Genomic DNA, 25199 nt, shown 5'->3' with positions numbered 1-25199 from the left:
TCTGGTCCCCAGACCATCACCCTGGGTCTCTGGATTAGTAGTCCAGCATACAGTCTACTCCTTTCTTATGTTGTTCACCAGCATACATTAGCACCAATTTGTACCATACACCTTTGACAGCACCTTCCAAACCCCTGACCTCTATCGTAAGGGCAGCTGACACATGGGAACACCACCAACTGGAAGTTCTCCTCCACGTTACTCACCATCCTGACTTGGAAATATATCGCCGTTCCTTCACTGTCGCTGGGTCAAAATCCTGGAACTCCCTCCCTAACAGCACTGTGGGTGTACCTACACCACATGGACTGCAGCGGTTCAAGAAGGCAGCTCACCACCACCTTCTCAAGGGCAACTAGGGATGGGCAATAAATGCTGGCCCAGCCAGTGACACCTACATCCCATAAATGAATAAAAATACATTGATGGTTGTGTGTTGGGCCCATGTTATTGAACTACTGTATATCTTTTTCTCTCTTCAGAGACGTGTGCTGCCAGTAACTTCTGTTTCAGCTTTAGGTCTCATCACTTACTCTCATTTTCTTATTTTCCCTCATTGCTTTAGCTATTCTCGTGTCCCTGTGACTTTAATGGCTGGGTATTCCTTTGGATCTGTTCCAAAATGTAACTTTTGCAGAACATACTGAATTGTACTGACAAGGAACCTGCAAATATGCTTATATGGTAGATGACAAGTGGCTCAGCTAACCTATCATCACATTAGTGTGCAGGAACATTACTTGTATTTCAGGGACTCTCACCTCATTTATCCCTGCTCAAAAAATCTGCAACATGTTCCCATGCACGTCTTTGGCCTGAATTTTTCAAATGGCGGGGCCTCGCTTCTCGCTATTCTAAGAGTCAGTGGGGAACACATCTCCACCAGCTCTGAATGCCCCACAGCCATTTCACGCTCGTAGGAGTGTTCAGACGGGACTTCTGCCCATCACTCAGGAGGAAGTCCCACCTTAGAGAGCTGCTGGCCAATCTGATTGACTGGCAGTTCTGCAGTGGACAGAAGAGGAAATGCAGGAGGACTCCTGAGATTAAGTCTGAGCACTGGAGGCCCAGGTAAGTTCAAAGGGTCCCAGGTGTGGAGGGTAGGGAAGGCCTGGGGTGGGGGAGGGGGAAACTGGGTTCTGAGGAGAAAGGCCAGGGAGAGGGAGGGAGATCCACAGGCCACCGGACCTTAAGGGGGAGATGCCCGACTTCAGAAGAGGGTTTCTAAAGGAGGCGCCACCCACCCACCTCACACTTTCCATACGAAATGTAACTTTGTTGATTTTTGGGCTTCCCCAACACAAGATCCATCCTCTCACAAGCCTAAAAATTGAGGCTGAGAAGGAAAAGATCCTTAAGTAGCCAATAATTGGCCATTTAAGAGCCTCTACTGGGGCAAAGGTGGGCTCCCTGCCTGAGGCCTTGCCCCACCTCCACGTAAAATCGCTATGTGGCTGGGCAAGCAGGAACACAGAGGGAATCCTGTGTTAGGTAATAGAGATCATTTAAGCAAGCTATTTTTGTATTTGTGGGTGTTAAGAATGAATTTTAGCTTTAATATATAAGTTTGATTCATATTTGTTTGTTAAGGAAAGAAGAAGTTGAGTTTTAGGCCAGGATTTTACAGCCCAGTTGCAGCAAGTCTCTCCCCAGCAGACAGAACAAAGACTTTTAAATCTCCATTCGTTTCAGTGGGACCTCCTGGGCAGGAAGGGCCATAAAATCTTGGCCTTAGTTTCACTTTAAAAGATGTCTGCATTTTAATGAAGATTTTATGACTCTTGAAGGGGCGTGAAAGCAAACAAGAGTAGAAAAACCTGAGCTGTTGCCTAGCAACAGGAGTCCATGAAGGAGGCCCCCATGGGACCTGAAAAGTAGTTTCAGCCCAGTTGAAAGCAGTTTGAGTTCAGTTGAGGCCGGATTCAAGAGAGGCTGAACAGCAGAGGGATAGATAGCAAGTCCCAAACTAAAGTTGAAGCCAGTTGCCAGGAGAGACTGGACAAGAGAGGAAACTGCAGGAGCAGCTTCCAGAAACTAAAGAAGAAAGTCCCCAATCCAGGAGAGTGGAACAGGAAAGGTTCCAAGAGGACAGTCTAGCTAAAGGACAAGGACAGGAATCTGGAAAATGTTCTGTTCTGTGGAATTGGAAGCAAGGGGCAGAGGGGAAGGCTCCAAGCTTCAAGCTTGAAGAGAAGAAAGCTGCAGAAAGCAGATTTAAAGCAACGTAAGTGTGCAAGAAGCTGGAAGGCCCAAGGAGATAGCTGAAGGCCGGTAACTCTTTACTATGGGCATGTGGAGCAGTAGTGTTCTATTGGCATGGCTGAGTCAGTGAGAGAGAGTTTGTGGAAGAAAACTTGAATGCATGTGGTGACCCAGGGGAGAGGAACATTGGAAGTGGAGTTTGAAACCCTGGAGGTGGACCCTTGTGGATGGCATCTAGAGAAAGCGTTCTTTGGGGGAAAGTTCCAAAGCAAGTTCTTCGAGAGTGGAGATTGGAAAGCCTCATGGGAAAGATGCAGCAGGATTTTTCCATTGGCGGGGATGGCCGGAGGTGAGGAGGGCCGACAGCCACCTCCAATTGGCTCCGCACCTCGATTTCACGTGGGCAGGCTAATTAAGGCCCGCGCTGCATGGATCGCGAGCAGCAGCGATGAGCGCTACCTGTGCAGGCGGGGTGAGGAGGGAGAGCCGGGCCTAGCGTACAGTTTGCTCCATCTCCCTGAGGCACAGAGTTGCTGTGGAAAGAGAAAATGATGACAGTAAAAATTTAATAAAACATGTCCCCTCATGTGACTCATGGATGAGACTTCCTAAAAAACGTAAAGGCCGTTTGGTCCTTTCGCCAACCCGCCAACCGTAAGTTTGGACGGGCAGTGTAAATTTGAACTTAATTAGATTTTTAATGGCCTTATTCGGCCATTTAATTATCCGCGGACGTGCAGCCGTCTCTGGCACATGCCGCCGAGTGAAATTTCGCGAGACTGCGTGATGATGTCAGGACGCACGCCCAATGTCATCACGCGTCATTTCACACTCGGATGTATCGAGCACGCACCTACATGCCAAGCATAATATTCCGCCCATGGAGTTCAGTGAGACTGATTTGCTCTCAGTGTGACAAGCGCCTGTAGGGAGTTGAGGAGAGATCCATAGAACCTGGTTGAGGCGGCATCTGTCACTTGGTTTCAGAATGTGGTGTGTCATCTATTGGTTTACATGGACTGTGTACTTACTGTGAACATTAGAGTATGAGATAGCTTTTATAACTTGTGTTATCCTTACAAATCTGTTTATATCTGTAAAGGTATAGTTGTGGGTGAAGGAGCATTGTAATATGGTTAATCTTTTCTTGTTTAAAGAATGTTTTAGTCTTTTGTTAAAAGTTCATCAGGTGTCTCCTGTGACTCTGTTCAGTAGCCACCTCCGTATATCTAAATAAAAGTTATGATCTATCAAACTGGGTTCCACCCTGGGATTCAGCTTGTCCAATAATAACATCATCTGGGATCATAGCACCCGTCCCTTCAATTTCAAGTTCCCTCCGACCTAAAAATGCACCAGTGGGGGACCATAAAATTCTGCCATTTGTCTGCTGCCTCTGTAATCCCCTCCACAGCCCTCTCTGCAGTAAGTTCATTCTGGCCTCTCGTGCATCACTGATTTTAATTGCTCCATCATTAGTGGCTATATCTCCAGCTGACTAAGTCCCAAACTCTGGAATATCTTCCCTAAACCTCTCCATCTCCCTGCCTTACTCTCCTCCTTTAAGACACTCCTTAAAACCTGCTTCTTTGACCGAGTTTTTGGGCATCTTACTTAATATCTCCTTATGTGACTCGGTGTCACACTTTATTTATAAAGTTTCTGTGAGGCACCTTGGGACATTTTGTCTGACTCTGTCTTTATGTATTTCAGTGCAGAGAAATGAGTGGTGTACACACTTGCAGAACGCAGTCAAGGAGCATCACTTCTCGTCCCCTCGACGGAGTGGACCAATGGCTTTCTGGCAGAAGTTTGGTTGCTTGGAGCTGAAGGGATACAAATCGAAAGTGTACACTGCCCTCAACACCAACGTCCTATGGCTACACAAAAACGAACAGGTGAGGAAGAAATGGGTGGATGGTGGGAGGAGCAGAGGGAGGATCACACAGAAGCAATGTCCCCCATGTAATGTGATTTCAGTTTAGTGGGAATTAATTATAAAGAATGTAATAGGATCTTTATTGGATAGTGATGACCATCAGGACACTTGTGGCAACAATGTTAAGAAGAAGCCTTCAGATGCTGTACAAAGACAGTGTCAGTCTGAATGATCAGTTGTACTGAAATGAAGTCGCCACTATAAATTGCTTGGGTCATTTATCAACTTAAATGTACTAAATAAATGCAAGTTGTTGCAGTTTAGCTGCTACTAATGTTTCCTGTCTTCCACACTGCTATAGTCTTCTGGCTGACTGAAAAAGCCTACTTGAGTGGAGGTGCATTGAGACAATGGGGAACGTGTCAGGCCATTCTGGCAATCTGAGAAAGAAAGATAGACTGGCATTTATATAACACCTTTCATTACCCCAGGTCTTCCTAAAGTGCTTTATATTTAAGTGATTTTTTGAACTGTGGTCACTGTCAGCATCATCACAGCACTGGACACAAATGCAGATTGGATTGGGTACTCGAATGGAAAAGTGAAGAATTAAAGTAAGATCCAATACTGGTAGGTGACTCAATAGTAAGGGGAACAGACAGCGCTTTTGCGGCCGTAGATGTGACTCCAAGATGGTGTGTTGCCTCCCTGAAGCCAGGGTCAAGGGTGTCACAGAACGGCTGCAGGACATTCTGAAGGGGGAGGGTGAACAGTCAGAGGTCGTGTTTCACATTGGTGCCAACGACATAGGTAGAAAGAGGGATGAGGACCTGCAAGAAGAATTTATTTTCTAAATATGTTTGCCTATTCCTATTTTGAAAGTGGGAAGGGGTAGATACAATGTTCAGGAAGTATCTCCTTTCCAAATCATGTTCGCATCCTTTAAGGGACCAGGAGCATCAAAGAGCTGAAGAAAGTAGAGTTAGTATCACAACCATTAAAAGTCAGTTCGCAAATCAAGAGAGCTGTAGTCCATCAGTCATACCTTAGAAACTTGAGCTTGGCTACAGTAAGTATATAAAGACATGATAAAAATGTTTTCATGGGATGTGGGCTTCCCTGGCTAGGCCAACATTTATTGCCCATCCCTAATTGCCCTTGAGAAGGTGATGGTGAGCTGTCTTCTTGAACCGCTGCAGTCATGTGGTGTAGGTACACCCACAGTGCTGTTAGGGAGGGAGTTCCAGGATTTTGACCCAGCGACAGTGAAGTCAGGATGGTGAGTGACTTGGAGGGGAACTTCCAGTCGGTGGTGTTCCCATTAAATTAACACAGAAAATGCTGGAAATACTCAGCAGGTCTAGCAGCATCTGTGGAGAGAGAAACAGAGTTAATGTTTCAGGCCATGACCTTTCATCAGATCAGATTTCAGATTTCCAGCATCTGCAGTATTTTGCTTTTGTGTGGCATTCCTATTTATCTGCTGCTCTTAGCCTTTGATGTGATAGACGGTTTGGATGGTGCTGTTGAAGGAGCCCAGGTGAGTGGCAGTGTATCTTGGAGATGGTACACACAGCTGACACTGTGCATCGATGATGGAGGGAGTGAATGTTTAAGGTGATGGATGTGGTGCCAATCAAGTGAGCTGCTTTGTCCTAGGCAGTGTCAAGTATTTTGAGTGTTGTTGGAGCTGCACTCATCCAGGCAAGTGGGGAATATTCCATCATGCTCCTGACTTTTGCTTTATAGATGGTGGACAAGCTTAAATGTTTGTAATGTCTACAGACGTTTTTTTTTGATTGACATTATATTAACAGTCCAGAGATCGTATAGAATGTGAATTTTTCTGAATAGACAGACACGTTGCTGAAGCTTTTCATCTTGCACACATCAGGACAAAATTTCAAACAATCACAAAATTTATAACATGGGGAAAGGGGAGCTGGTTGAAAATAATTGAGCTCATAAGGTGGCTCATTTATGCTTGCTAGAAATGACATACATGCATACTCAGGGACACCTTCGCTGTAAACAAAAGGAATATGTTCAATCTTTGCACCTTTTGTTGAATTACATGGGAGCTTGGGGAGCGTATAGTTCCCCATAGTTTTCTCCATGGCAATACCTTGGCTAAACAGAGTCAACTTGCCAACCCATCTGTACCCTTTTCTCTTGTAGTACAAATTGTTGTGATAGTTTGAAATTTGGCATTCTTGTGTTTGTCCTGATGACTGCAAGATGAAAAGGTTTGCCTTACTATGTGTGCTTGGCTGAGAACCCAAGCAGTCATTAGAATTCTAAAATACCAGAGCTCTGGGGAAAACATTGACCTTTTAACAGCTATGGCTCTCTGATCTCTGCTGTCAATTTCAAAATGCCTATTTATCGAAGATGCAGACGTTTCAAGTGCCTGCAGTTTCAGCTATTGAAACTTTAAAGGATCTGGACGATTGACACTTTCAGGGGGAGGTGGTGGCATAGTGGTATTATCATTATAGTGGTCTTGTCACCGGACTGGTAACAGAGACACAAGGTAAAATCTGGGGACCTGGGTTTGAATCCCACCATGGCAGATGGTGGAATTTGAATTCAATAAAAAAATCTGGAATGAAAAGTCTAATGATGACCATGAAACCATTGTCGATTGTTGTAAGAAACTATCTGGTTCACTAATGTCCTTTAGGGAAGGAAATCTGCCTTCCTTACCCAGTCTGGCCTACATGTGACTCCAGACCCACATCAATGTGGTTGACTCTTAAATGCCCCCTGAACTATGGCAATTAGGGATGGGCAATAAATGTTGACCTAGCCAGCGACACCCACATCCCATGAATGAATAAATAAATTAAAAATTGTCCTGTTGTAAAAATGTGTTCATTTTTAAGAAAGTGGAAAATTATCAATGAATGACTTTTTAAAAAATCTTTCTTTACACATCCTACTGTCACTTTGTGGTTCATTGTTTCTATACAGTGCATAGTGGGTGAATCAACTTGCAAGTGACAAAGCTTGACATGGGGGTCATGATGAGCCACAGGGGTTGATTTGGGGGGCACAGCTTGCCATGGAAGTCATGGGGGGGCAAAGGGATTGTTTGGGGAGCATGGGGCACATGAGGAGGAATTTTTGAACTTGCATTTTAAAAGGTCCCCTCATGTAGACTATGTTTCAAGACTCCATGGAGGGTCCATGAACCACAAGTCCTATAAAACCTGATCCAACTCCATAAAAATTATGGAGGACTAGGACATGCCTATCCCCACAATGGAGCCAAACAGGTCGGGAGTGCCAGATGCAGTCTTGACCTCAACTAGCCTGCACGATTTAAAGCCATTCCCAAAAATTGGACAGCCCAGGAACGGGGCCAGAAATCCTGGAATCATGACCCACCCGCCATTTTTAAAGGTCTCTCGAGTCATCCCAACTCGGTGAAAATCCAGGCCATTAGTTTTGTTTCTCTCCATGGACCTGTGCGATGAGAGATTTTAACTGTCAGAAATATTAAGTCCAAAGACATAGTGAAACAATGGTAATATGCATTCAAAGGGGAAAATATGTATAAAGGAGCAAAGGCTGTGTGTAAGGATGGGCATTTTAAGATCTAGCAAGTGTGAAAAGCCTTCAGCATCTACACCCCAAGCTGCTGTTTTCAATGAACTGAAGTTAAGAAATTCACTTTGAATTCAACTGCTTCAGGGTATCATGTTTCTTTGCCTGGGTCTCTTAAAATCTACGTATCTTACTATTGCCTTAATGCAAATGTAACTGGGAGTCAGGTTAATTAGGAGATTTATAAGTTATTATAGTAGTAATTTGGAGACATATGTGGGTGCTTAAAAATATTTTTTCTTGTTAATAATTGTTTAATCTAGTTTTATAAAACCTATAAGACTTGGTGGTCTTATTACTACTGAATTCGAGACACACATCTCAAAACTTATACAGATTTCCAAACAAGCAGTGACAGTTGTTTCAAGTTTCCCTTTGGGATTTGAGCAACTCAGCATTTACCATCAGCTATGCTATAGCAAAGAGAGGGTTTAAACTAAAATGGCAGGGGGATGGGAAGCTATATAAGGAGTCAGAGGAAGGGGAATCAAGGACAAGAACAAAAGACAGAAAGGGGAATAAGAAAAGTGATAGGCAGAGAAATCAAGGGCAAGAATCAAACAGTGAAAAATAGTGGAGATGGGACAAGTAATGTTAAAAAGACAAGCCTTTAGGCTTTGTGCCTTAATGTGAGGAGCATTCGCAATAAAGTGGATGAATTAACCGCACAAATAGATGTAAACAGGTATGATATAGTCGGGATTGCAGAGACATGGCTGCAGGGTGACCAGGGATGGGAACTGAACATCCAGGGGTACTCAGTATTTAGGAAGGACAGACAGAAAGGAAAAGGCAGTGGAGTTGCATTGCTGGTTAAAGAGGAAATTAATGCAATAGTGAGGAAAGATATTTGCTCCGAAGATGTGGAATCTGTATGGGTAGAGCTGAGAAACACTAAGGGGCAAAAAACATTAGTGGAGGTTGTATATAGACCCCTAAACTGTTGTGGTGATGTTGGGAATAGCATTAAAAAGGAAATTAGAGACATGCAATAAAGGAACGTCTGGAAATTTGGGTGACTTTAATCTGCATATAGATTGGGCAAATCAAACTAGTAACAATTCCGTAGAGGAGGAATTCCTGGAGTGTATACGGGATGGTTTTCTGGACCAATATGTTGAGGAACAGGCCATCCTAGACTGGGTGTGGTGTAATGAGAAAGGAATAATTGGCAACCTAGTTCTGTGAGGCCCCTTGGTGATGAGCGACCATAATATGATAGAATTCTTCATCAAGATGGAGAGCGACATAGTTGATTCTGAGACTAGGGTCCTGAATCCTAATAAAGGAAACTACAATGGTATGAGGCACGAGTTGGCTATGATGGATTGGGAAACATTGCTTAAAGGGATGACGGTGGATAGGCAATGGCATACATTCAAAGAGCACATGGGTGAACTGCAACAATTGTTTATTCCTGTCTGGTGCAAAAGTAAAACAGGAAAGGTGGCCAAACCATGGCTTACAAGGGAAATTAGAGATGGTATTAGATCCAAGGAAGAGGCATGCAAATTGGCCAGAAAAAACAACAGACCTGAGGATTGGGAGGAGTTTAGAATTCAGCAAAGGAGGACCAAGGGATTGATTAAGAAGGGGAAAATAGAGGATGAGAGTAAGCTTGTGGGGAACATAAAAACTTACTTTAAAAGTTTCTGTAGGTATGTGCAGAGAAAAGGATTGGTGAAGACAGTCAAAAACAGGGGAATTTATAATGGGGAACAAAGAAATGGCTGACCAACTAAATACATATTTTGGCTTTGTCTTCACAAAGGAGGACACAAATAACATACCAGAAATGTTGGGGAACACAGAGTTTAGTGAGTCGGAGGAACTGAAAGAAATCAGTGTTAGTAGGGAAATGGTGTTTGGGAAATTGATGGGATTGAAGGCTGATAAATCCCCAGGGCCTGATAATCTGCATCCCAGAATACTTACGGAAGTGGCCCTAGAAATAATGGATGCATTGGTGGTCATCTTCTGAGATTCTATAGACTCTGCAAAGATGTTCCTGCAGATTGGAGGGTAGCGAATGTAATCCCGCTATTTAAAAAGGGAGGTAGAGAGAAAACAGGGAATTATAGGCCAGTCAGCCTGACGTTGGTAGTGGGGAAAATTCTAGAGTCCATTATAAAAGATTTAATAGCTGAGCACTTGGAAAACAGTGGCAGAATCGGACAGAGTCAGCGTGGATTTACGAAAGGGAAATCATGTTTGACAAATCTACTGGAATTTTTTGAGGATGTAACCAGTAGAGTTGATGAGGGGGAGCCAGTGGATGTGGTTTATTTGGACTTTCAACAGGCTTTCAACAAAGTTCCGTATAAGAGATTAGCGTGTAAAATTAAAGCGCTTGGGATTAGGGGTAGTGTATTGAGATGGTTAGAACACTGGTTGGCAGACAGAAAACAAAGAGTAGGAATAAATGGGTCTTTTTCCGAATGGCAGACAGTGACTAGTGGGATACCGCAGGGATTGGTGCTGGGACCCCAGTTATTCACAATATATATTAATAATTTAGATGAAGGAACTAAATGTAATATCTACAAATTTGCAGATGACACAAAGCTGGGTGGGAGGGTGAGCTGTGAGGAGGATGCAGAGATGCTTCAGTGTGATTTGGACAAGCTGAGTGAGTGGGCAACTGCATGGCAGATGCAGTATAATGTGGATAAGTGTGAGGTTATTCACTTTGGTAGCAAAAACAGGAAGGCAGATTATTATCTGAATGGCTATAAATTGAGAGAGGGGAATGTGCAACGAGACCTGGGTGTCCTCGTACACCAGTTGCTGAAGGTAAGCATGCAGGTGCAGCAGGCAGTAAAGAAGGCAAATGGTATGTTGGCCTTCATAGCCAGAGGATTCGAGTACAGGAACAGGGATGTCTTGCTGCAATTGTACAGGGCCTTAGTGAGACCATCCCTGGAATATTGTGTGCAGTTTTGGTCTCCTTATCTGAGGAAGGATGTTTTTGCTATAGAGGGAGTGCAGTGAAGGTTTACCAGCCTGATTCCTGGGATGGCAGGACTGACATATGAGGAGAGATTGAGTTGATTAGGATTATATTCACAGGAGTTCAGAAGAATGAGGGGGGATCTCATAGAAACCTATAAAATTCAACAGGACTAGACAGGGTAGATGCAGGAAGGATATTCCCGATGGTGGGGGATTCCAGAACCAGGGATCACAGTCTGAGGATACGGGGTAGACCATTTAGGACTGAGATGAGGAGAAATTTCTTCACCCAGAGAGTGGTGAGCCTGTGGAATTCGCTATCACAGAAAGTAGCTGAGACCAAAACATTGTATGTTTTCAAGAAGGAGTTAGATATAGCTCTTGAGGCAAAAGGGATCAAAAGATATGGAGAGAAAGCGGGAGCAGGCTATTGAGTTGGGTGATCAGCCATGATCATAATGAATAGTGGAGCAAGCTCGAAGGGTCGAATGACCTATTCCTACTCCTATTTTCTATGTTTCGATAAGAGCTATAAGGGCCCATCATACCTGCTCCACCATTCAATTAGATTATGGCTGACCTGGGTTCAAATCCCACCATGGCAGATGGTGGAATCTGAATTCAATAAAAATCTGGATTAAAAGTCTGATGGTGACCATGAAACCATTGTCGATTGTTGTAAAAACCCATCTGGTTCACTAATGTCCTTTAGGGAAGGAAATCTGCTGTCCTTGCCTGGTCTGGCCTATTTGTGACTCCAGACCCACAGCAGTGTAGTTGACTATTAAATGCCCTCTGATCAAGGACAATTAGGGATGGACAATAAATGCTGGCCTAGCCAGTGATGTTCACATCCCATGAATGAATGAAAAAAAAATTGACCTCAATGCTACTTTCCCGCCCTATCTCCCCTTGATATCATTAGTATCCAGAAGTCTATTGATTTCTGTTTTGAACATACTCAATAATTAAGCTTCCACAGCCTCTGGGGCACAGAATTCCAAAGATTCTGAGTGTAGAAATTTCTCCTCATCTCAGTCTTAAATGACCTGCCACTTATTCTGAGACTATGTCCCTGGTTCTTGACTCACCAGCCAGGGGGAACCTTCTACATCCACATCGACCCCATCACACCCTGGAAAAATTTTGTAAGTTTCATTGAGATCATGTCACATTCTTCAAAACTCTAGGGAATACAGGCCCAGTCTTTGCAATCTCTGCTCATAGGACAATCCCACCATCCCAGGGATCAGTCTGGTAAACCTCCAGTGCACTCCCTATATGGCAAATACATCCTTCCTTAGATAAAGAGACCAAAGCTGTACACAAAAAAGATATGGTCTCACCGAGGCTCTATACAATTACAGCACGGCACCTTTGCTCCTGTACTCAGATAATTTTGTGATGAAGGCCAACGTAACATTTGCCTTCCTAATTGCTTGCAGCACCTGCATGCTAACTTTTAGTGACTCATGAACAAGGACACTCAGGTCCCTTTGGACATCAACATTTCCCAACCTCTCACCATTTAAGAAATATTTTGCCTTTCTGGTTTTTCCACCAAAGTGGATAATTTCACACTTACTCACATTATATTCCATCTGCCATGTTCTAGCCCATCCACTTAGCCTGGCCAAGTCCTCTTGAAGCCTCCCTGCGTCCTTCTCACAACTTACACTCTCACCCAGTTTTGTGTCAGGGCACGAGGGCAAATCTTAAATGAGTTTGAACTGGAATTGTGTATCAAACTAATGCTAACACATGCTGCTTTTGTTGTGGCAGAGTTTTAAAACTGGTATTGCAATCACAATGATTGAATTAGAGGGAGCCACGATTCGTGATGGCAATCGTAAGAGCTTTGAATTAATCACTCCTTTTAAAACCTTCAGGTGAGTTATATTGTTTCTTATTTTCTCTTCTGTTTCTCTGCTATATGTATTGCCACAAGTTAACAGGTTATAGATCTCCCACAATATAACCATTGAGTTCTGACATGATGTTTGACACACACTGAGCTACAATGTACTGACCTCCTTATTTAAAAAAAGATGTAAATACATTAGAAGTAGTTCACAGAAAGTTTACTAAACTAACACTAGGAATGGGTGGGTTGTCTTATGAGGAAAGGTTGGACAGGTTAGGCTTGTATCCACTGGAGTTTAGAAGAGTAAGAGGCAACTTGATTCAAATGTATAAGATCCTGAGGGGTCTTGACAGGTTGGATGTGCAAAGGATGCTACCTCTTGTGAGAGAATCTAGGACTAGAGGTCACTGTTTGAAAATAAGGGGTCACCTATTTAAAATTTTTTGGAATTCTCTCCCTCAAAAGGTGGTGGAAGTAGAGCCTTTGAATGTTTCCAAGGCAGAGCTAGATAGATTCTTGATTAACAAGGGGGTGAAAGGTTATTGGGGGTAGGCAGGAATGTGGGGTTGAGATTACATTCAGATCAGCCATGATCTTACTGAATGGCGGAGCAGGCTTGAGGGGCCGAATGGTCTACTCCTGTTCCTATTTCATATGTTCATACAGTTTGGTACAGAAAACAATGTTAACATAAAAGCTAGGAGCATGAGTAGCACTCCCTATATAGCAAGAACATCCTTCCTCAAATAAGGAGACCAAAACTGCACAAAATATTCCAGGTGTGGTCTCACCAAAGCCCTGTACAATTGCAGCAAGACATCCCTATTCCTGTACTTAACCCTTCATTATCATTAGAAATTAAAGTAAAGTCTTAAAATACAATGAACCTTCTCTGTAAATATCTCTTTGGAGTTCACTAAATCAGATTTTTCAGAGCCCAATGCTGCTGTATATAAAATATCCGAGTGGTAGATTAGGTCCAAACAGAAAATTAGATTGTGTTAATATTCTGAACTTTTGAACTCAGTATTTGGTACATCTAAAAAATATAGAAGAGAAAGAAAGATATAAAAGCAAGAAGTAAAAAAAAATTGTAAAAGTTCGAGAAAGAATATTTTGGAGAAAAATTTGCAGAAAAAGGAGAAAGATAGCTGTAATTATGCACATTTTAATAAATATTTATATGAATGGAATCTATATCCGTGATGGTTTTCACGTTGTCTGAAAGTCTACTGTGCTATTGATCTTAATTCATCTTGGTTTTTAAAATGGGAAAATACTAAAAGGACCATCCATTCACTGACAATATACATCAATGATTTGGGTATGGGGACCAAATCTAATATTTCCAGGTTCACAGATGATACAAAGCGAGGTGGGAATGTGTGTTGTGAGGATGATGCAAAATGGCTTCAAAAGGATTTCCACAGACTTAGTGAGTGGGTAAGAACATGGCAGATGGAAAATAATGTGGAAAAATGTGAGATTATCCACTATGGAAAGAGGAATGGATGTGCAGAATATTTTTTTAAATGTTAAGAGATTAGAAAGTGTAGATGTACAAAGGGACTTGGGTGTCCTTGTCCATAAGTTGGATTCAAAATTGGCTTAGTTGTAGGAGGCAGAGGGTGATGACAGAAGGATGTTTCAGTGACTGGAAGCCAGTGTCCAGTGGCTTACCACAGGGATCTGTGCTGGGTCCCCTATTATTCGTCATTTATATAAATGACATAGATGACTGTGGGTGGGAGGATTAGTAAGTTTGCAGATGACACAAAGATTGGCCGGGTGGTTAACAGTGAGGTTGAGTGTCTTGGGCTACAGGAAGATATAGACGGGATGGTCAAATGGGCAGATAAGTGGCAGGTAGAATTTAACCCTGAAAAGTGTGAGGTGATACACTTTGGAAGGAGTAATTTGACAAGGAAGTATTCAATGAACGGCATGGCATTAGGAAGTTTTGAGGAACAAAGGGACCTTGGCGTGTGTGTCCATAGATCTCTGAAGGTGGAGGGGCATGTTAGTGGGGTGGTGAAAAAGGCATATGGGACACTTGCCTTTAACAATTGAGGCATAGATTACAAAAGTAGGGAGGTCATGTTGAAGTTGTATAGAATCTTGGTGAGGCCACAGCTGGAGTACTGTGTGCAGTTCTGGTCGCCACATAATAGGAAGGATGTGATTGCATTGGAGAGGGTGCAGAGGAGATTCACCAGGATTTTGCCTGGGATGAAACATTTAAGTTATGAAGAGAGGTTGGATAGACTTGGGTTGTTTTCGTTGGAGCAGAGAAGGCTGAGGGGTGACCTGATCGAGGTGTACGAGATTATGAGGGGCATGGACAGGGTGGATAGGGAGCAGCTGTTCCCCTTAGTTGAAGGGTCAGTCACAAGGGGACATAAGTTCAAGGTGAGGGGCAGGAGGTTTAGGGGGGATGTGAGGAAAAAGCTTTTTACCCAGAGTATCGTGACGGTCTGGAATGCGCTGACTGGGTGGGTGGTGAAGGTGGGTTGCCTCACATCCTTTAAAAAGTACCTGGATGAGCACTTGGCACATCATAACATTCAAGGCTATGGGCCAAGTGCTGGTAAATGGGATTAGGTAGGTAGGTCAGGTGTTTCTCACATGTCGGTGCAGACTCGATGGGCTGAAGGGCCTCTTCTGCACTGTGTGATTCTGTGAATCTGTAATAAGTTACTAAAAGCTAACATGCAGGTGCAGCAGGCAAATAGGAAGGCTAAAAGAATGTTAGCCTTTATCATAAGTGGATTTGAATGCAGGAGTAGTGAAGTCTTGCTTCAATTATTTAGAACCTTAGTTGGACTGCACCTGGAGTGCAGTTTCGGACCCCTTACTTTAGGTAGGATGTTATTACCATAGAGGGAGTGCAACGAAGATTCACCAGATTAATTCCTGGGATGGTGGGACTGTCCTATGAAGAGAGTTTGGGAAAACCGGGCCTGTATTCTCTAGAGTTTCGAAGAATGAGAGGTGATCTCATTGAAGAGATAGACAGTATGTATGCAGGTAAGATGTTCCCCTTGGTTGGGGAATGTAGAACTAGGGGACACACTTTCAAAAGAAGGGGGAAGCCACTTAGAACTGAGATGAGGAGAATTTGTTTTTACTAAGAGGGTTGTGAATCTTTGGAATTCTCTACCCCAGAGGGTTCTGGGAGCTCAGTCATTGAGTATGTTTAAAGCAGAGATTGACAGATTTCTAAATGTCAATACGTAAAGGGACAGGGGGATAGTGTGGGGAAAAGGCATTGAAGTGGACGATCAGCCATGGTCATATTGAATGGCAGAGCAGGCTCGATGGGCTGAATGGCCTCCTCTTGCTCCTATGTTCTGAATAGTACCTTTAGAAGGATTTGAGCACCATTGTTATCTTACCTGGGTCAGAAAAAATACATTTTGAGATCTAAGTCAAAATAAATCTGCTCCAAATAGATAAAGACAGGCTGAACTGATGTAGTAAATTGGTACCATGGTAATTTTATTGGAGTAACAATTCATGCTTTTGAATGTTGCAGTTTCACAGCAGAATCTGAACGAGAGAAGAAAGAATGGGTTGAGGCACTTCAGGACTCGATTGCCGAAACTCTGTCTGATTATGAGGTGGCTGAGAAGATCTGGTCGAACAAATCCAACAAAGTATGTGCAGACTGCAAAGCGCTGAATCCTGATTGGGCATCCATTAATCTCTGTGTTATTATCTGTAAGAGATGTGCAGGTAATTGACAACAACATTGACCATATTATCTCTCTGGATTTAGACAACAGTTTAAACATATGCAAATATAATGTAAACATTTATGAGGGATGTTTCTTTTGGTTTTTACAGGTGTACATCGGGGCTTAGGTACAACGATCTCAAAAGTACAAAGTCTGAAATTGGACACAAGTATATGGACCAATGAAATTGTACAGGTCAGAAGGATTATTTATTAAGGATGAGATTTCAGAATACTTGGAAGTGCATGATAAAATAGGGTAAAGTCAGCATGGTTTCATCAAGGGGAGGTCATGCCTTACAAATCTGTTAGAATTCTTTGAGGAGGTAATGAGCAGATTAGACAAGGGAGAGCCAATGGATGTTATCTACTTGGACTTCCAGAAGGCCTTTGACAAGGTGCCGCACAGGAGGGTGCTCAGTAAGATAAGAGCCCATGGTGTTAGAGGCAAGGTACTAGCATGGATAGAAGATTGGCTGACTGGCAGGAGGCAGAGAGTGGGGATAAGGGGGTCCTTCTCAGGATAGCGGTTGGTGACTAGTGGAGTTCCGCAAGGGTCAGTAGTGGGACCACAACTTTTCACTTTATACATTAATGATCTAGATGAAGGAACCGAGGGCATCCTGGCTAAGTTTGCAGGTGATACAAAGATAGGTGGAAGGACAGGTAGTATTGAGGAGACAGGGAGGCTGCAGAAGGATTTGGACAGGTTAGGAGAATGGGCAAAGAAGTGGCAGATGGAATACAACATGGGGAAGTGTGAGGTCATGCACTTTGGTGGGAAGAATAGAGACATAGACTATTTTCTAAATGGGGAGAGAATTCAGAAATCCGGAGTGCAAAGGGACTTGGGAGTCCTAGTCCAGGATTCTCTTAAGGTTAACTTGCAGGTTGAGTCGGTAGTTAGGAAGGCAAATGCAAAGTTGCCATTTATTTTGAGAGGACTAGAATATAAAAGCAGGTTTGTGCTGCTGAAGCTTTATAAGGCTCTGGTCAGACCACATTTAGAATATTGTGAGCAATTTTGAGCCCCGTATCTCAGGAAGGATGTGCTGGCCCTGGAAAGGGTCCAGAGGATGTTCACGAGAATGATCCCAGGAATGAAAGGCTTAACTTATGAGGAACGTTTGAGGACTCTGGGTCTATACTCGATGGAGTTTAGAAGGATGAGGGGGGATCTGATTGAGACTTACAGAATACTGAAAGGCCTAGATAGAGTGGAAGTGGGGAAGATGTTTCCATTAGTAGGAGAGACTAGGACCCGAGGGCAAAGCCTCAGAGTAAAGGGAAGACCTTTTAGAACAGAGATGAGGAGAAACTTCCTTAGCCAGAATGTGGTGAATCTATGGAATTCATTGCCACAGAAGGCTGTGGAGGCCAGGTCATTGAGTGTATTTAAGACGGAGATAGATAGGTTCTTGATTGGTAAGGGGATCAAAGGTTATGGGGAGAAGGCGGGAGAATGGGGTTGAGAAACTTATCAGCCATGATTGAATGGCGGAGCAGACTCAATGGGCCGAATGGCCTAATTTCTGCTCCGATGTCTTATGGTCTTATGGATGTCACTGTTAATATTTCACGTATATTTGCAGAATGGATCGCTAGCTGTTTCAAGGCAGAACGGAGAGATGGGAATAAAGGGTAGTTATTCAGGAAGGCAGAATGTGGGAAGTGGTGTTTCACAAGGATCAGCGCTGGGGCCACTGCTGTTTACAATTTACATTAATCATTTGGACTTTGGAATCAAAACACAATTTCTAAATTTGGAGGTGACACCAAATTGGCCGTGGGGGTGGGGGGCAGGGTTGGGGGGGAGGCGGAATACTCAATGCTGAGGAGGACTGAAGCACATTACAGGAGGGACATTAATAACCTTGCAGAATAGACAAATAATTGGCAAGTGAAGTTGAACAGAGATAAATATCAGGTCCTACATTTTGACAGGAAGAATAGAGAGGTGGCTTATTACTCGGAAAGTGCAAGTCTAGTGAGGTAAAGGACAAAGTATAAAACACCAAAAATTGTACCACAGGCTAACAAGCCTAAAAGAAGCAAACCAAGTTTGTGACATGGACTGGTTATGTCAAATGGTCTGTTTCTATGCTGTGCAACCCATATAATGTGGTGTAATATATCTATTTGCCAAAATTCTTTATTATTTTCAGGCACCAGCGAAAAAATAAAATATAAAAAATAAAAAGACCAAGTCATACAGAATTGCTGAAAACATGAGAACATAAGAAATAGGAGCAGGAATAGGCCATTCAGCCCCTCGAGCCTGCTCTACCATTCAATAAGATCATGGCTGATCTGATTGTGGCCTTAATTCCACTTTCCTGCCTGTTCCCCATAACCTTTGATTCCTTTGTAGATCAAAATAATGTGATTGCATAGTGGTATTGTCGCTGGACTAGTAATCCAGAAACCTCTGGGGACCCGGGTTCGTGGAGATGGTGGTGGAATTTGAATCCAATAGAACACTGGAATTAAAAGTCTTATGTTGATTGTTGTAAAAATGCACCTGGTTCACTAATCCCCTTTAGGGGAAGGAAACCTTTCACCTTTACCTGATCTGGCCTACATGTGACGCCAGAGGAGGTATGATTAGTAAATTCATAGATTAGGGGGAGAAGATGGCATAGTGGTATTGTCGTTAGATTAGTAACCCAGAGACCCAGGGTAATGTTTTGGGGACCCAGGTGCAAATCCTGCCACAGCAGATGGTGGAATTTGAATTCAATAAACATCTGGAATTAAAAGTCTAATGATGACCATGAAACCTGATGTGGTCACTTTGACAAATAGACCACAGGAGTCTCAGGTACAGGTCACAATTATTTATTGCAAGGAGAACACCATCTCAATGCAGCTTGAGATAGCACTGTGCTAAACTACAAGTATTCAACATATTTATACATTATTGGTCACGTACAAGAACAGTTTCCAGATCCTGATCTCATCAAAATATAGGTTTATATTAAACAGACGTCTCTGGTAACAAGTACATGCACCCTATGTCCCTATTTGTTTGCACCCAGGCAGAAACCTTCCCCTATCTGTTGAAGATCACACTTAATCTTAGTTGTTATTACCATCCTCTGACTACAGTCCGGCTCCAAGGCCTTTCTGTTGTTCACAGGCCCTTAAGGCTGTGTAAGGTTCACCTGGTAACCTTTAATTACCAATGTGCTTGGAGATTGTAAGTAATTCATTCCTTTTCAATAAATTCTCCCTTACCATAAATTCATACTTACTTTCTTCCCCCTAACAAACCATTCCGCCGATTGTTTTAAAAGCCCAACTGGTTCACTAATGCCCTTTAGGGAAGAAAATCTGTTGTCCTTAACCGGTCTGGCGTACCCGTGACTCCAGACCCACAGCAATGTGGTTGCCTCTGAAATGGCCAAGCCAGACACTCAGTTGTAACAAACCGCTAAAAAGTCACAAAAATGGAATGAGAGCAGACAGACCACCTGACATCGACCCAGGCACCAGAAACGACAATGACAATCTCAGCCCTGTAGACCCTGCAAAATTTCCCTTACTAACATCTGGGGGCTAGTGTCAAAATTGGGAGAGCTGTCTCACAGACTGGTCAAGCAACAGCCTGACATAGTCATCCTCACGGAATCAAACCTTACAGATAATGTCCCAGATACCACCATCACCATCCCTGGGTATTTCCTGTCCCACCGGCAGGACAGGCTCAGCAGAGCTGGCAACACAGTGGTATACAGTCTGGAGGAAGTTGCCCTGGGAGTCCTCAACATCGACTCCGGACCCCACGAAGTCTCATGGCATCAGGTCAAACATGAACAAGGAAACCTCCTGCTGATTACCACATACCGCCATCCCTCAGCTGATGAATCAGTGCTCCTCCATGTTGGACATCACTTGGAGGAAGCACTGAGGGTGGCAAGGGAGCAGAATGTATTCTGGGTGGGGTACCTCAATGTTCATCACCAAGAGTGGCTCGGTAGCACCACTACTGACCAAGCTGGCCAAGTCCTCAATGACATAGCTGCTAGACTGGGTCTGTGGCAGGTGGTGAGGGAACCAACAAGAGGGAAAAACATACTTGACCTCATCCTCACCAACCTGCCTGCTGCAGATGCATCTGTCCATGACAGTATTGGTAGGAGTGACCACTGCACAGTCATTGTGGAGACAAAGACCTGCCTACACATTGAGGATACCCTCCATCATGTTGTGTGGCACTACCACCATGCTAAATGAGAGATTTCGAACAGATCTAGCAACTCAAGATTGGGCATCCATGAAGCATTGTGGGCCATGAGCAACAGCAGAATTGTACTCGAACACAATCTGTAACCTCATGGCTCAGCATATCCCCCACCCTACCATAACCATCAAGCCAGGGGATCAACCCTGGTTCAATGAAGAGAGCAGGAGGGTATGCCAGGAGCAGCACCAAGCATACCTAAAAATGGGGTATCAACCTGGATAAGCTATAACACAGGACTACTTGTGTGCCAAACAGCATAAGCAGCAAGTGATAGACAAAGCTAGGTGATCCCACAACCAACAGATCAGATCTAAGCTCTGCAGTCCTGCCTCATCCAGTTGTGAATGGTGGTGGAGAATGAAACAACTCACTGGAGGAGGATGTTCCACAAGTATACCCATCTTCAATGATGGGGGAGCCCAGCACATCAGCGCAAAAGATAAGACTGAAGCATTTGCACCAACCTTCAGCCAGAAGTGCCGAGTGGATGCTCCATCTCAGCCTCTCCGGAGGTCCCCAGCATTGCAGATGCGAGTCTTGAGCCAATTCAATTCACTCCACGTAACATCAAGAAATGGCTGAAGGCACTGGACACTACAAAGGCTATGGGAACTGACAATATTCCGGCAATAGTACCGAAGACTTGCGCTCTTGTTTTTCCCTCTTGTTGGTTCGCTCACCACCTGTCACAGACCCAGTCTAGCAGCTATGTCATTTAGGACTCAGACAGCTCGGTCAGTAGTGATACTACCGAGCCACTCTTAGTGATGGACATTGACCCACCCAGGGCACATTCTGCATTCTGTGCCCTTGCCACCCTCAGTGCTTCCTCCAATTAGATCTACAAATTTGAAGAAATCCTGTAAGTTCACTTTGATGAGGTGGATGATCAACATCGCTCATAGGAAAAGGAAGTGTATCCTCGTAATCACTGTCCTCATCTAGGTCCCTTATCTGACTAAAGCCTTGTTACATTCTGAGCGCTGGTAAGGTTTTTCTGGAGCTTATGTTCTCATGTGCATCTTCAATCTATTATTCTGATTGAAAGCATTGTCACAATAGGAACACAGGTAGGGGTGCTCTCCTGTGTGTGTTCAAATGTGCACTCATAATGTTCCATTGCTGGAAAATCTTTGGCCACAATGTGGACAAATCTTCTCTTTCTCTCCAGTGTGTGTCTTTTTATGACTCTTAAGCACAGAGGGAGTCAAAAAGGCTTTCTCACATGCATAACAATTAACACGCTTTCAAATGTGATATATCAGTGGATGTCTCTGCAGGGTTAAGGCAATATGAAACAAAACCTCACAATCCTCACACTGGAATGGCCTCTCTTCCAAGTGTATCTTTTTCTGGTTCACTACACCTTTCTGTGGGGAAATCCACTTCATCTCTCTCTTTTCTCTCTTGGCCCAAAGTATTTTCCAAGAACATTTACTGTCGTATTAAACATTGACGTACCTTCTGTGAGCTGCTCAAATATTCCGAGACAACTTATGCTTTCTTATGAATCACTGCTACATTCAGACTGTCTCTGCTATAGTGGACAAGTAGGTCTTGAAACCTGAAATCCATCACTCCTATGTCATGGGGGGGTCCACCTCATGATGAAAGAAATAGTTCTGGAACCATCCTTGTCATCACTTTTGTTATGTATTCACTGGTTTACTGTGTATCTTTTATGTCTGATTTATCTCAGAACAATACAGAGCTGACGCCAGTTCCAAACCTACAACAGGTTGATTTACTATTACTTTAAAATAGCTCAGAACTTGCAGGAGTTTCTGTACACACATGGTCTCAGCTCAGAGCCTCAGGTCTATCTTGAATCTTCTCAGATTTCTTATCTCTCTAGCTCTATCCACAGGCTTAAGCAATCAAATACAGTTACAGAGACCCGGAACAGATTCATACAATCAAACACAGATCAATCAAACCGCTGAACACTGCACCCTTATTTTGACACTTTTCCTCCTAGACCTGGGTTCCCCCATAAAGGAAAACAACATCTACCCTGTCAAGTCTCCTCAGGATCTTATATATTTCAGTAAAATCACGTCTCATTCTTCTAAACTCCGATGAGTATTAGTCTAACCTGCTCAACCTTTCCTCATAAGATAACCCTTTCATCTCAGTCAACTGGAGAGCATTCTCTGAACTGCCTCCAATGCACATATAAGGAGACCAAAACACAGGAGACACAGTACTCCAGGTACGGCCTCACCATCGCCTTGTACAGTAGTAGTAAGTCTTCTATAATTTTATACTCCATCCCTCTTGCAGTTAAGGCCAAAATTCCCTATGCCTTCCTAATTACTTGCTGTACCTGCATAGTTTTTTTTGTGATTCATGTATGAGAGCACTCATCCCTCTGTTCCACAACATTCTACAGTCTCTGTCTATTTAAGTAATGTTTTTCTTTTCCATGTTTCCTATCATTTCTTACATTTTCCCACATTATACTCCATTTGCCAAATTTTTGCCCTCTCACTAAACCTATCTATATCCCTTTGCAGACTCTTTGTAACCTTCTCACAACTTGCTTTTATACCTATATTTATATCATCAGCAAATTTGGCTACAATACACTCGCTCTCTTCATTTAAGTCGCCAACATAGAACATAAATAATTTAGGCTCCAGCATTAATCCTTGCAGCACTTTACTAGTTACAGTTTGCCAACCTGAAAATGTTCCATTTATCCTGACTCTCTGTTTCCTAATAGTTAAATAATCCTCTGATAGTGTTAATATATCACTCCCAACACCATAAGTTAATATCTTGTGTAGTAACCTTTTATGTGGCACCTTATTGAATGACCTTTGGTCTAAATCCACTACATCTAATGGTTTCCCTTTATCTATCCTGCTTGTTATATCCCTTCCTTAAAATCATGTTGATTCAGCTTGATTGTATAATCATTTTTTAAATGCCCTGCTACTACTTCCTTAATAATGGATTCCAGTATTTTTCCAATGATAAACGTTGGGTAACTGGCCTATAGTTTCCTGCTTTCTGTTTCCTTCCTTGCATGAATAGTGCTGTTAAATTTGCAGTTTTCTAATCCACTGGGATCTTTCCAGAATGAAAGGAATTTTGGAAGATTACAACCAATGTTTGCACTATCTCTGCAGCCACTTCCTTTAAGACCCTAGGATGCAGGTTATCAAGTCAGGGAACTTGTCAGCCTTTAGTTTCATTTGTTTTCCCAGTACTTTGTCCCTTGTGATTGTGATTGTTTTAAGTTCCTCCCATTTGCCACTGATCTATTCTTAAAATGCTTTTTGTTTCTTCAACCATGAAGGCAGAAACAAAATAGTTGTCCAAAGTCTCTGCATTTTCTTGTTTCCCATAATTAATTCCCCAGTCTCATCATCCACGGAGCCAATATTTACTTTAGCTACTCTCTTCCTTTTTAGATAGTTGTAGAAGTTCTTACTGTCACAAAGTTAATACTATTGAAGAGGTCTTTCAGTCCATACAGGAATACAAAAGGAATTCAACTCTGCCCAAAGTATCATACAATTGGACCATAAGTGAACCTAGACCAGGATTTTATAGCCCCGCCATGGTGTGCCTCCCCCTGGCAGAAGCGGCAAGTCATTTAAATCTCTATTTAGTTCACCGGGACTGTAATATCCAGCCAGGCAGGAGGGGTCGTAAAGTCCTGGCCCTAGAGTTTTTAAATGGTTACATAAAAATGTTTGTGGTATCATTATTGAATCGAGTATTGCACCTCCTTTCTCTTACAGCTCTTCCTTCAGTTAGGTAATGAGAAAGCAAATAGGTTCTGGGCAGCTCGAGTGACTCCGGGAGAGGAGCTGGATACAGATGCCACAATTGAGAGACGGAGGGAATTCATTTCGCTAAAATATAGAGATGGCATTTACAGACAATATCATCCTAAATTTGCAATGCAGGAGGAGGTGATTAAGGTAAAGATTCCTGAATTTTTTGGGGGGTAAATGCATTCAATGATAAGACGACAAGATGTGTGTATCAGTAATTCACTCAACAATTAACAGCATCAAGTTGTTCTGTTTCTTTGGGATATATAGAGTATATATGATTAATGTTACTGTATTTTGGCTACAGTACCGGGCAACCCTTCCTAAATCTAATGTGACTTTTCCATTTTTTCACACTACGTCCTGAAATCTTGGATTGAAGCCTAACAAGTTCACAGAAAGAAATAAACTTGTTCCCTGTTTTCAGAATGTAAATGCCACAATTCTCATAGACTCATAAACGTTTACAGCACAGAAGGAGGCCATTCAGCCCATCGTGTCTGTACCGGTCAACAAAGATCTGACTACACTAATCCCATTTTCCAGCCTCCCTGGAGGCTATGGAAACCAAGTGAATATCTAAATTCTTCTTAAATGTTACGAGAGTTTCTGACTCAACCACCCTTTCAGGCAGTGAGCTCCAGACTCCCATCACCCTCTGGGTGAAAACATTTCTCCTCAACTCCCCTCTTAGCCTTCTATCTCTTACCTTAAATCTATGCCCCCTGGTTATTGACCCCTCTACTAATGGAAAAAGTGCCTTCCTACCCACCCTATCTATGTCCCTCATAATCTTTTACACCTCTATCAGGTCCCCTCTCAACCTTCGCTGCTCCAAGGAAAACAACCCCAGCCTATCCAATCTTTCCTCACAGCTCAGACCCTCCAGCCCAGGCAGCATCCTGGTAAATCTCCTCTGCACC

At 43.1% G+C, this 25199-nt stretch overlaps 1 protein-coding gene across 6 annotated transcripts in view; it reads left to right on the top strand.

Annotated features, from left to right (window-relative positions):
• Nucleotides 1-25199, top strand: part of arap3 (ArfGAP with RhoGAP domain, ankyrin repeat and PH domain 3) — a 491562-nt gene that overhangs the window by 307120 nt on the left and 159243 nt on the right. For all 6 annotated transcript variants that reach the window (XM_041193181.1, XM_041193177.1, XM_041193179.1 and 3 more), the window contains 5 exons: nucleotides 3916-4100; nucleotides 12425-12531; nucleotides 16042-16241; nucleotides 16353-16438; nucleotides 24241-24423. In XM_041193181.1, the coding sequence (XP_041049115.1) occupies nucleotides 3916-4100; nucleotides 12425-12531; nucleotides 16042-16241; nucleotides 16353-16438; nucleotides 24241-24423 (761 nt within the window). The remainder of the gene's footprint in view (nucleotides 1-3915; nucleotides 4101-12424; nucleotides 12532-16041; nucleotides 16242-16352; nucleotides 16439-24240; nucleotides 24424-25199) is intronic.

The sequence above is a fragment of the Carcharodon carcharias genome, chromosome 8, assembly GCF_017639515.1.
Source record: "Carcharodon carcharias isolate sCarCar2 chromosome 8, sCarCar2.pri, whole genome shotgun sequence".
NCBI lineage: Eukaryota > Metazoa > Chordata > Chondrichthyes > Lamniformes > Lamnidae > Carcharodon > Carcharodon carcharias.
The sequence above is the reverse complement of the archived record's forward strand: the minus strand, read 5'-3'. Positions and strand labels throughout refer to the sequence as shown.